The 13,706-nt window shown below is 43.6% G+C and overlaps 1 protein-coding gene across 4 annotated transcripts in view; it reads right to left on the minus strand.

The window, feature by feature from the left end:
• Positions 1 to 5,565: 5,565 nt before the first annotated feature.
• The window catches only part of OXNAD1 (oxidoreductase NAD binding domain containing 1), a 56,947-nt gene continuing 48,806 nt past the window's right edge, over positions 5,566 to 13,706 (minus strand). For 3 of the 4 annotated variants that reach the window (XM_079921522.1, XM_079921520.1, XM_079921521.1), the window contains 4 exons: positions 9,280 to 9,522; positions 8,425 to 8,533; positions 7,601 to 7,751; positions 5,566 to 7,137 (listed from right to left, as the gene is read on the minus strand). In XM_079921522.1, the coding sequence (XP_079777648.1) occupies positions 7,035 to 7,137; positions 7,601 to 7,751; positions 8,425 to 8,533; positions 9,280 to 9,522 (606 nt within the window). In that variant the 3' untranslated portion in view covers positions 5,566 to 7,034. Of the gene's footprint in view, positions 7,752 to 8,424; positions 8,534 to 9,279; positions 9,523 to 13,706 lie in introns of all 4 variants that reach the window. The other variant, XM_079921523.1, reaches the window with a different exon arrangement.

The raw sequence follows: 13,706 nt of genomic DNA on the forward strand, positions 1-13,706 counted from the left end.
GGTTCCTAAGCACAAAGCATTTTAAAATGCACACCTTGATTTGATGGTGGGTTAGGAGGTATCTTTAAATGTCATCTCCGTGCTTGCTGCATATGTGCATATTAGGAAAGAGTAATATTAAAGACAAGACATCTCACTACTTCTCTAAGATGAGAGCAGTATACTTCCTTGAGTTTCATTTAAAATAAAATGAAATAACAGCTCTCAGGTTGAATTATCAGGATATGATCGTCTACAATAAGCAGGAATGAAGGAAATTGCTGTTCTCCATTCAGAAAGTTAAAAAAAAATCTCAGATGGAGGCACGTGAGACTGGATGCTGTTTGACAATCAGTGCATGTGTCCACACACTGGTACCTGCACACGCACATGTACCCACTTGCAGCTCTGCATCCCGTAGTAAAAATTCTCCAGAGCACTGTCGCCAGAATGGGTACAACCTTCCCCACTGCCCCCTCCCACCTCCTCATCACTCCAGTGATTCATGCAGTCAGCCACATTCTACACCTCTTTCAAGCAGAGTTGCAAAAAAACATTTTTCCCCAAAGCGTTTCCACTTTCAATCATAAAAAAAGTTTCCCAAAGTACTAAACTTGCTCCTCAAAAGAGACTTTGTCTTATACTTTCTTATCTTGAATTTCTAGACAGTGACTGCACATAGTAGATGCTCAGAAAATAACAGTTAACTAATTTAGCATCCTCTAGAAAAAGCCACCTGGACTCCCACTAAATGATTCTTTCAGAGTTTGGTTTAGTTAATAGTACTGTACCAATTTAACTGTGCTGTTGATTCCTTAGTTTTGATAAACATACCATGTATATGTAAGATGCTGCCACTCGGGGAAGCTGGGAAAAGGTTGTATGGGAACTCTGTACTATCTTTGTAACTCTTCTATAAATCTAAACTTATTTCAAAATAAAGTTTAAAAAACAAACATTAAAAAAATGAGTAAATGTTCTTGGATTAGAAGAATTAATATTGTTAAAATGGCCATACTACCCAAAGCAATCTACAGGTTTAATGCGATTCCTATCAAATTACCCATGACATTTTTCACAAAACTAGGACAAATAATCCTAAAACTTATATGGAACCATTAAAGACCAGAATTGACAAAGCAATCCTGAAGATAAAGAACAAATCAGGAGGCACAACCTGATTTCAGACAACACTATAAAGCTACAGTAATCAAAACGGCATGGTATTGGCACAAAAACAGACGTATGGATCAATGGAACAAAATAGAGAGCCCAGAAATAAACTCACACACCAATATACAATGGGAAAAAGACCGTCCCTTTAGCAAGTGGTGTTGGGAAAGTAGGACAGCTGCATGTAAATCAATGAAGTTAGAACACACCTTCACACCATACACAAAAACTCAAAATGGCTTAAATGTAAGACATAACACCATAAAACTCCTAGAAGGAGAACATAAGCAAAACATTCTCTGACATAAATCGTACCAATGTTTTCTTAGGTCAGTCTCCCAAGGCAATAGAAATAAAAGCAAAAATAAACAAACGGGACCTAATTAAACTTAAAAGCTTTTGCACAGCAAAGGAAACCATAAAGAAAACAAAAAGACAACCTACAGACTGGGAGAAAAGATTTGCAAACGATGCTACCAACAAGGGATTAATTTCCAAATTACACAAACAGCTCATACATTTCAATAACAAAAACACAAACAATCCAATTGAAAAATGGGCAGAAGACATAAATAGACATTTCCCCAAAGAAGACATACAGATGGCAAATAGACACATGAAAAGACACTTGTCATTGCTAATCAAAACTACAATGAGGTACCATGTCACATTGGTCAGAATGGCCATCATTAAAAAGTCTACAAACAATAAATGCTGGAGAGGGTGTGGAGAAAAGGGAACCCTATTATTCTGTTGGTGGGAATGTAGATTGGTGCAGCCACTATGAAGAACAGTATGGAGGTTCCTCAAAAAACTAAAAACAGTTACCATATGATCCAGCAATCCCACTCCTGGGAATATATCCGGAGAAAACCATAATTCAAAAAGATACATGCACCCCTATATTCATAGCAGCACTATTCACAATAGCCAAGACATGGAAACAACCTAAGTGTCCATCGACAGAGGAATGGATAAAGAAGATGTGGTACATATATACAACGGAATACTACTCAGCCATAAAAAAGAATGTTGTTTGCAGCAACATGGATGGACCTAGAGATTATTATACTAAGTGAAGTTGACAGGAAAAGACAAATATCGTATGATATCACTTATATGTGGAATCTAAAATACTACACAAATGAACACATCTGCGAAACAGAAACACTCACAGACATAGAGAACAGACCTGTGGTTGCCAAGGGGGGGGTGTGGGGGAGGGATGGATTGGGAGTTTGGGGTTAGCAGGTGAAAACTATTATATATAGGATGGATCCACAACGAGGTCCTACTGTACAGAACAGGGAACTATATTCAATATCCTGTGATAAGCCATAATGGAAAAGAATGTGGAAAAGAATACATATATGTATAACTGAATCACTTTGCTGTACAGCAGAAATTAATACAACATTGTAAATCAAGTATACTTCAATAAAAATTTTTTTAATGAGTTTTAAAAAATGGAGTTCTCTTGACCCCATTTCCCTTTCCAGTTACCATCCCATCTTTTTCCTTCCCTTTACACTAACATTCTTTGAAACAACGATTCATACTCATTACAATTTCTTTCCTCCCAGTTGTTCCCACACCCACTCCAATGTTTCACTCTTGACATCCCTCTTATCAAGATCACCGGTGACCTTCCAGTTGCTACATCAATGGCTGCTCATGAGAACTTCCCTCCTGTTGCATCAAGAATGACCCAGCTGACCAGTCCGTCCTGCTTGAAACACTTTCTTCATGTGGGTTTCTGACAGCACACTCATCTCCTTTTCCTCTTTTCTGTTTATTCAAGCATTTTTTGCAACTCTAATAGCCCCAAACCTCATCAACACCCCACGACTTAGTGGGGGCCCCTAACACAGCCGGGGCATCCCCAAACAAGCCAACCATCGAAAGTTTGAACACAATGGATGCAAACAATCAAATGTACAAAAAGCCAAAGAGTTCATAATGATACTTAAAAAAAATAATGTCACTGGTCATCTTCGATCTTTGGAGGTTGCTCAGACACCAACTCTTAATAGGCTAATTGATGAATAAAAGGAATCAAGCATTGATTCTGTCTTTCCAATTCAGACTCATTTTAGGGCAAAGTCAATGAGGGAAAGTTCTTTTTAGAAGAGTCACAGGTAATAAATGCAGAAAAAATGATAGAGATGGGCGATTAATCCTTAATGAAATAGTAGGTATAGACAATGATCAACAGCTACTAAGATAATTAGGTGAAAGGCTGATAGAGAACTTTTCATTGGGGGGATCAGGCTGACAAAAGCTGAACCCACTGATCAATCTTAAAAACACTAGAAGTGGGACAGACATTAGGTGCCTCCTTGGGATGCAACAGAAATACTTAACACCGGGCTTCCCTGGTGGCACAGTGGTTGAGAATCTGCCTGCTGATGCATGGGACACGGGTTCGAGCCCTGGTCTGGGAGGATCCCACATGCCGCAGAGCAACTAGGCCCGTGAGCCACAACTACTGAGCCTGCGCGCCTGGAGCCTGTGCTCCGCAACAAGAGAGGCTGCGATAGTGAGAGGGCCACGCACCGCGATGAAGAGTGGCACCCGCTCGCCGCAACTAGAGAAAGCCCTCGCACAGAAACGAAGACCCAACACAGCAAAAATAAATTAATAAACTCCTACCCTCAACATCTTCTTAGAAGAAAAAAAAATACATAACACCACTTACGATGTAGTCCTGCAAAAGAAAAACAAAATCTTGAATCTAAATGAGCTCTAGATCTCCTTCCAGTTTATGTGACATACAGAGGATACAGGGTGATGTTCAATGACACCTTGAGGATACAGTAGGCTGGGTTTACAATGTGGGAAAGTCTGTAGGACCAATGCCCCAGTTTCTTCAATGAAATGTCTATGGATATGTGTGTGGGGTGGGGAGAGGGGACCGTGGATTGAAAGAAGCTCAAAGGACATATCAACCAAATTGCAACACGTGGACTTTGAGGCAGTGGGGGGAAAAGAACTCAGGAAGGTTGTGTTGATGATATTAAGGAATCACTGTTACTTGTGGTGAGTGTGATGATGGCATGGTGGTCACATTGAGGTGACATGGCTGTTATACACTGAAGAATTTACAGGTGACATGATATGATTTCTAGGATTTACTTCAAAATACTCCTGAAACATCAAAACACAATGACGTTGAGGGCAGACAAAAATAAACAGCAGAATGTTGGTAATCAGTGAAGCTGGGTGATGGATGTATAATTCTACTGTCTTGTCTACTTTGGTGTATCTTTGAACATTTTCGTAAGACCTTTTTTTTTTCTTTTTTTCTTTCAGAGTAGGGGCTACTGACCAGAAACAGGGTCCCAGGGAACATCCTTATCTCGGAGCTCCACGTCCACCTAAAGACACCCTGCGGATGAGGAAGTGCCCTGTGCCTCAGAGAAAGCCCCTTTAATGGCAGACTATTTGGGAAAGGCCAAGGTATTTGATCCATTTTCTGGTGAGCATTAGCGTTCATTCTAACACAAAATTTGAGAAAGTCTCACACATCAGCTTAACCTACCTTCTGAGTAGACTCTGAAAGGGTCTCATGTCCCAAGAAGAAACATCCTTTCACAAACTCATAAGGCCAGAAGGATCCTTAAGAATGCCTTTAAAACAGCCCATCAGCTCTGGGCAGGTCCTCTCACCCATGTAAGAAGTACCTACTAAGTACTTACCATGTGCCAAAATGAGCGCTGAACAAGACAGAGCCCTACCATGTGCAGGTTACAGGCAGGTGGACTAAACCCGCGCCATCCAGCCTCTTACATCCTTCCTGAATAGGATGAGGAAAAGCGAAGTACTAACACACTCACACTCATGCACTGCTCTACCGAGCACTTCATGTTTCATCACCTTTAATCCCCGTAACAGCGCTACAAGGGAGGGGGTATTATTCCCTCCGTTTCACATGCAGGGGCACGTTATGTGCCCACGTGTGTGTAATCACAAACTGAGGCAGCACGCAGGTCAGTGACGTGCTCCAGGTCACCTACCCAGTACATGGCAGAGCTGAGATCTGAACCCAAGCAGCCTGGCTCACAGGCTCTCTCCAGTTGACATCTCAGCCACTACACTATAAATTCCAAGTCACCCTGGCTGGACTTAATTTGAGGACCAAAGAGATTCTCACTGGCCCAGCAAGCAAGGGCAAAAGGACATCCTTGACCAGTGGACCAGATATACTGTTCAGCGCTTGGCACCAGAAAGAACAGAGCTGGAAGGAGCTACAGTCTAGGCAAAGGTCATGACCTGGCCCCTCAGCGATTTACAGATGGCGACAGTGTCTGGCAGGGTGGCGGGCAGAGCTGGGATCTCCAGGACGGGTGGCCCTCGCTCTATGACACAACACCGGGCACACAGGCCCCTGTCCCATGCCACACTGAAGCTACTCCCCGGCACCTCCACTCCCAACACAGAAAGGCCTGGGGCGGACTCCCTCTCGGTAGCTGGGTGTCCCCCCCCTACCAGCTGCCCTGGCCAGTGGGCAGAAGGGCCCTGCGGTGCTCTCACGCCCTTGAACCTCAGCATGCTCCGCCCTCAAGGCCAGCCCTCGGCCTGGACACTTTGGGGCCAACGGGTGACTCAGGCTCCTTAGGGAGGTCAGAGCTCCTCATGTTCCCCTCACCTCTGAAATGGTGACGATCATTGCCCTGAACGGACTCTGTTGTTCTTGTCGGGTCAAGGGTCCCCCTCTCCTCCTACGGAATTCAAATCTGGGATTGAAACAGTTGACAAATGATCCCTGCTTAAAACAAAATTCAAAACAGGGCAGAGGCTAGAATGTTGATGCTAGCCGTCACCAGACCCCATAAGTCAGTGATGTGTTTAAGTCCTGGAGTCCCCGTGAGACCTGCAACCCCAGAGAGGAGAAAGGGTCTCCTGCCCTCTCATCAGCTGGAGAACAGAATCCTCTCCACGGACCCCTGCATTCCGGCTCTGGTCTGCCCTTCTTCCCGGACCCCCTTTACCTCATGGGGTTCTCCAGGAAAGTGGCCATGGTCCGAGACTGCCTGTCACAGAAAGGAGGGCCTGGCCTGAGCCTGGGGACTTATTTCAGATTTTTTAAACTCTAAACAGAGATAAGAAGTCAAGTCTGCTTTCTAGCAGTTCCACCAGAGCAGCCTTAGGACGATGCTCTCCACTCTGTCCATGCATCCTGGGGACCACCTCCCAACCCCAGGCTTAGCAAGGGATTAAACGGTAGTTGCTTTCTTTTAGTCACTCAACAGGTATGTGAGAAGCTGCTGTGCCAGGAACAACCCTGGCAAAGGAATGAAATAAAAGGCAGAGGAACAGGGTTTGGAATTGGCTCTGTACCCCCTAATCAATCCTAAGCACATTTCTATAGCCAGCCAGCCGAGCCACTAAAGGCAGATTCAACAGGGAACATGGCAGTCATCCTTGCCTTTGTCCCAAACAAGAAGCCGCCTCCCACGTGTAGCACTGAGGCAAGTGGCCAAAGACACAGACCCCAGGAAAGGTTTCATCTGAGAAGAAACTAACAATTAGGATACATACTGAGGTTGTTTATTAACATGAAGCAAATATGCTGGATGTTCAATTCCATAAAGCAGTTTTCCTAATAATTTTCTATTTCCAAATCCAACTTCTGAAGAAGCAAGGCTGCAGGCAACAATAAGGTAAACTAAAACATTAAATTTTTATTTATTTATTTTTGGCTGCGTTGGGTCTTCGTTGCTGCGCGCGGGCTTTCTCTAGTTGAAGCAAGCAGGGGCTACTCTTCGTTGCAGTGCGCAGGTTTCTCACTGCAGTGGTTTCCCTTGTTGCAGAGCATGGGCTCTAGGCGCACACACTTCAGCAGCTGTGGCACGCAGGCTCAGGAGTTGTGGCACGTGGGCTTAGTTGCTCCATGGCATGTGGGATCTTCCCGGACCAGGGCTTGAACCCGTGTCCCCTGCATTGACAGGTGGATTCTTAACCACTGTGCCACCAAGGAAGTCCCTAAGACATTAAATATAAAGCATTTCAAATGAAATTATGTTTAAATTTATTCAACATAAGATATATAGGTTGTTATCAAATAATTTAAAGATAGCCTACATTTCACACACAAAACCATATTTTCATATGACTGAATAAAAGTCTATGTCTTTTTTTCCCTTAAGGGGAAAGAAAATCCCTATTGACCAATTCAAGGTACATCATGAGATAATCAAGCAGTTATTCATAAAAGAAAGTCAACGTAGTGAAAATCAGTTTAATCAATGAAGTTTTTGCAACAAGTTTATCATTTAAGTCTGTCAGCTGGTTTTTCTTGTTTCTCCAACCGGTCACTGAGTTCACAGCCTTAAAAACTAAGACTGGGTAGAGGTAAATTCATCCACCACGAATCACAGAGTGTACTGTCTGTCCCTGTCCTCGTGGACCTCCATCCCACCCTTCTGCACCTGCGCCTGCCCCCTACCACCACTTCTCAAAGTAGATGTGCTCTTTGGGAACGTGGCTGCTCTCCAGTTCCTTGGAGAAGAAGTCTGTCATGGGAGGTGGGCCACAAATGTAGAACAAGGTCTCTCTTGAAATATGGTATCTTATCTCCTTCTCCGTTATTCTTCCTTCTACCAAAAAACAGAATAAACACCAATTTAAGCCAGACGTGTCTGTACTGAAAAGAGGAAGGACTAACCACAACTCGGCAACAGTGTTTATTTTCAGTAACTAAGCTCAGTGGGTCGCGTCCTGAGTCATCAGCATGCTGGCTCCTGCTGGTGTCCGGGCCGGACCCAAGCAGAGAGCTCGTCTCCAGGTTTCCTGAATCCACGGCAAGCAATGAGGGCAGCTGATCCTAATGCACTCACCAGACAGGGCCAGGGAGCATACTGATCTTTGGGAGAGATTCAAAACTGCCTTCAGCAAAGTAAATAAACTGCTTTGTGAGAACTCCTCCCAGGGAGGGGAAACCACGAGAAATTTAAATTACTATTAATGGCAAATGGAATTGATTCAGTCAAAGCCGGAGTATAATTCTTTGTATGCATACTACGGCGATGACGCAAAGGTCCCCTAAAAAATGTAGAAAATAAATTTTAATATGGGCAGCAGGAGATCTGTATATAATAAGTAAATCCAACTAACCTCTCCGTATTTTTCCATGATGAATCGTCTCTCAATTCCCCAAGTAGTGACATTCCCAGCCAGCAACTCCCAGCAATAAAGCATCTACACTCAACCAACTGGCACATCCACAAAATAACGGTGTGGATACAGTCAAAACATCTTTAGGGGACTCACCCGTGATGTACGGCTTGAGGTCTGCACTGATTTGTGTAGTCTGTTTTGTAACATGCAAACTGCATGCAATCTTCTCAGGAAATTCATTTACTAAATCAAGGATATTTTTCTGGAATGTCAAACATATTTGGTCACACTACAATTTAAAAAAATCAAAACAGATGTGCACCCCCAGGGACACTGAACCTCCAATGCCATTCCACACACGTCTGCCCCTCCGCTCTCTACTTAGAGAGATATTGTTTGCAGCCGAGCAGACCAGAGCATTCAGAGTACAGAGGGCTATTTGGCTTTAATTGAAATCTGAATATGCTAACAAGCATATTACTAACTCTCCGGGAGTTTTTTCTTTATCCTTTTTCTCAGGCGTGGGCAATTAAGCAGCAGTTTCACTGACCACAGTTGTGTCTTTTAACTGTTTCTGTTCTTTTGTTCATCCTTGCAGCTGCAAAGCAACCCAGAGTGAAACGCCTCTCCTGTCAAATGGACTGAGTTTCCACAGATGCAACCGCTGGGAGTTTCACATACCCAGCTGGGACTCATCTACTCCTGTGCCATCTGAGCCCACCCGTAGTCCTCGTGACTCTCTGGGGAACCCCAGCGCCACGCTGACTTTCCTGCTCGTCCACCTCCTGATTCAAGCCCCCAGCCCTGCCCTCTCCTGTCACTGCACTGGGAGCCTCCTCAGCACTAGCTTTTTAAATTGTCCTGGGCCTCATTTGAACATGATTCAGCCTTTCCAGCTTCTGAACTATTGCAGAGAAGACAGAATAGAGACAAGAAAGGTCCGTGGACACTAATACCATGATGCGAGTCTGCTCACAGCAAGCTATGGGACACACACTCCTCCCTTACCTTGAATAGGAGCTCACTGGTGTTTTTTGCGCTGTAGAACAGTCTGATTGTTCCAATCTCATACCCACGTCCCTTGTTCGCCCGTTCTCTGTGGAGGTCTGCTGCATGCCGCAGGATGGAAAGCAGAGGGTTAATTCCAACTCCTCCCGCAATCAACACAAGGTTTCTAGAGGCATCTGCAGGCTGAGGGTCAAAGAAGAACTCTCCACCCACTCTCATGGCCACTTCCGAGTCCAGTGTACACTGAGGGGGGAGAGAAACGAGCCTTTAATGCTGTGTAGCAAAGGTCTTAAACCATGTTCTTCCTTCGGAAAGCAGAGGGCATCCACCTCCTATATTCTGGTCAGTTTTTAGGGCCATTTTTACAGCTTGCTCTCAGTTCTCGCAGGGCCGTGAACTGATCCCACCTGTGCCTCATACAGGCCATGTGCTCCTCCACCTTCATGATGCAGGCTGCACAGCCACTCTGGTGTTGAGAAACGGAGGCTCGCTTCAGGAATCCTGCCGTTTGTTAACTTCTCAGGTGCTGAACTAACTGGGTTGTGCAGAGAGGCACTGGGCCCAGGGGACAGCCCTGACGTATGAGTGTCCTTTTCTGAGCTGTGCACCTGTGCTCTGATTAAAGCCTTGGAGCTGAGAGGCGGGATGGGGCTACCCTGGGCTCATCAGGGCTGAGGAGCGTGGGTCCCCAGGCTTCCTCCTGGCCGCCAGCAGGGAACAGCCAGGCTGCTCCACAGGCTGAGGCCAGCACTGCGGTCCTGCTCAGTGCTGTCAGCTTCTCCCTGGAGCAGAACAGGCAGCCAGAGGTTCCAGCCTAGGGGTTGAGTACCAATCACACCCACCCAGGTAAAGCAGCTACAACTGGGTGAGGTCACTTACACCAGGGATACCATCAGAGCTGAATGCACTGGTTCTCCATGGAGGCGGTACTGCCCCTGATGGAGGTGTTTTGGAAATCTGTGGTGACACTTTTTTCAGGTCATGATGACTTGGGGAATCCAACTGGCATTCAGAGGGCAGGGCCAGAGACACCAGATGTCCTGTGAAGTCAGTGGTGCCCAGAAGCTGGCTCCTACTAAGCGGATGGTTAAATCTGCAGGAATTGTGTGGGCCAGTTTCTACTGGTAGTTGGATGCCAGCAACTGTGGGAGTATTTACAGCACAGAAATCAGCAAATGAGGCAAATGAGGGCTTTTAAGTCAGAGAGCTGGTGTGGTGGCACACCAGTCTCTGTGATGCACAGGGCTGCCCTGCACAGACTTCTAAAAGATCCATGGGACGTACATGCAGGTGAAAACTGGTTTGGCACGGTCTGAGACTAGACCCTAAATCATTTTACAAAAAAACTCGACCACAGGGCAGACAGCAAAGCAAGAAGAACCACAATCCTGCAGCCTGTGGAACAAAAACCACACTGACAGAAAGACAGACATGATGAAAAGGCGGAGGCTATGTACCAGATGAAGGAACAAGATAAAACCCCAGAAAAACAACTAAATGAAGTGGAGATAGGCAACATTCCAGAAAGAGAATTCAGAATAATGATAGTAAAGGTGATTCAGGACCTTGGAAAAAGAATGGAGGCAAAGATAGAGAAGATGCAAGAAATGTTTAACAAAGACCTAGAAGAACTAAAGAACAAACAAACAGAGATTAACAATACAATAACTGAAATGAAAACTACACTAGAAGGAATCAATAGCAGAATAACTGAGGCAGAAGAATGGATAAGTGACCTGGAAGACACAATGGTGGAACTCACTGCTGTGGAACAGAATAAAGATAAAAGAATGAAAAGAAATGAAGACAGCCTAAGAGACCTCTGGGACAACGTTAAACACAACAACATTCGCATTACAGGGGTCTCAGAAGGAGAAGACAGAGAGAAAGGACCCGCGAAAATATTTGAAGAGATGATAGTCGAAAACTTCCCTAACATGGGAAAGGAAATAGCCACACAAGTCCAGGAAGTGCAGAGAGTCCCATACAGGATAAACCCAAGGAGAAACACGCCAAGACACACAGTAATCAAATTGGCAAAAATTAAGGACAAAGAAAAATCAGTGAAAGCAGCAAGGGAAAAATGACAAATAACAGACAAGGGAACTCCCATAAGGTTAACAGCTGATTTCTCAGCAGAAACTCTACAAGCCAGAAGGGAGTGGCAGGACATATATAAAGTGATGAAAGGGAAGAACCTACAACCAAGATTACTCTACCCGGCAAGGATCTCATTCAGATTCAATGGAGAAATCAAAAGCTTTACAGACAAGCAAAACCTAAGAGAATTCAGCACCACCAAACCAGCTCTACAACAAATGCTAAAGGAACTTCTCTAAGGGGGAAGCACAAGAAAAGAAAAGGACCCACAAAAACAAACCCAAAACAATTAAGAAAATGGTCATAGGAACATACGCATCAATAATTACCTTAAACGTGAATGGATTAAATGCTCCAACCAAAAGACACAGGCTCGCTGAATGGATACAAAAACAAGACCCATATATATATGCTGTCTACAAGAGACCCACTTCAGACCTAGGGACACATACTGAAAGCGAGGGGATGGAAAAAGATATTCCATGCAAATGGAAATCAAAAGAAAGCTGGAGTAGCAATACTCCTATCAGGTAAAATAGACTTTAAAATAACGTTACAAGAGACAAGGAAGGACACTACATAATGATCAAGGTATCAATCCAAGAAGAAATATAACAATTATAAATATATATGCACCCAACACAGGAGCACCTCAATACATAAGGCAACTGCTACCAGCTATAAAAGAGGAAATCAACAGTAACACAATAATACTTTAACACCTCACTTACACCAATGGACAGATCATCCAAACAGAAAATTAATAAGGAAACACAAGCTTTAAATGACACAAAAGACCAGATAGATTTGATATTTATAGGACATTCAATGCAAAAACAGCAGATTACACTTTCTTCTCAAGTGCGCACGGAACACTCTCCAGAACAGGTCACATCTTGGGTCACGAATCAAGTCTTAGTAAATTTAAGAATACTGAAATCATATCAAGCATCTTTTCTGACCACAATGCTATGAGATTAGAAATTACAGGGAAAAAAATGGTAAAAACCACAAACATATGCAGGCTAAACAATACGTTACTAAATAACCAAGAGATCACTGAAGAAATCAAAAAGGAAATCAAAAAAATACCTAGAGACAAATGACAATGAAAACAGAATGATCCAAAACCTATGGGATGCAGCAAAAGCATTTCTCAGAGGTTAAGTTTATAGCAATACAAGCCTACCTCAAGAAACAAGAAAAATCTCAAATAAACAATCTAACCTTACACTTAAAAGAACTAGAGAAAGAAGAACAAACCAAAAAAGCCAAAGTTAGCGGAAGGAAAGAAATCATAAAGATCAGAGCAGAAATAAATGAAATAGAAACAAAGAAAACAACAGCAAAGGTCAATAAAACTAAAAGCTGGTTCTTTGAGAAGATAAACAAAATTGATAAACCATTAGCCAGACCCATCAAGAAAAAGAGGGAGAAGACTCAAATCAATAGGATTAGAAATGCAAAAGGAGAAGTTAGAACAGACACTTCAAAAATACAAAGCATCCTAAGAGACTACTACAAGCAACTCTATGCCAATAAAATTTTAGGACAACTTGGAAGAAATGGACAAATTCTTAGAAAGGTATAAGCTTCCAAGACTGAACCAGGAAGAAATAGAAAATATAAGCAGACCAATCACAAGTAATGAAATTGAAACTGTGATTAAAAATCTTCCAACAAACAAAAATCCAGGACCAGATGGCTTCACAGGTGAATTCTACCAAACATTTAGAGAAGAGCTAACACCCATCCTTCTCAAACTCTTCCAAAACACTGCAGAGGAAGGAACACTCCCAAACTCATTCTATAAGACCACCATCACTCTGTTACCAAAACCAAAGATACGGGCTTCCCTGGTGGCGCAGTGATTGAGAGTACGCCTGCCGATGCAGGGGACACGGGTTCGTGCCCCGGTCCAGGAGGATCTCACATGCTGCAGAGTGGCTGGGCCCGTAAGCCATGGCCGCTGAGCCTGCACACCTGGAGCCTGTGCCCTGCAACGGGAGAGGCCACAACAGTGAGAGGCCCGCGTACCGCAAAAAAACAAAACAAAACCAAAGACACTACAAAAACAGAAAATTACACACCTGTATCACTGATGAATATAGATGCAAAAATCCTCAACAAAATACTAGCAAACAGAATCCAACAACACATAAAAGGATCATACACCATGATCAAGTGGGATTTATCCCAGGGATGCAAGGATTCTTCAGTATACGCAAATCAATCAATGTGATACACCATATTAACCATATGATCATCTCAATAGATGCAGAAAAAGCTTTTGACAAAATTCAACACCCATTTATGATAAAAACTCT

Source organism: Stenella coeruleoalba (assembly GCF_951394435.1).
Source record: "Stenella coeruleoalba genome assembly, chromosome: 5".
NCBI lineage: Eukaryota > Metazoa > Chordata > Mammalia > Artiodactyla > Delphinidae > Stenella > Stenella coeruleoalba.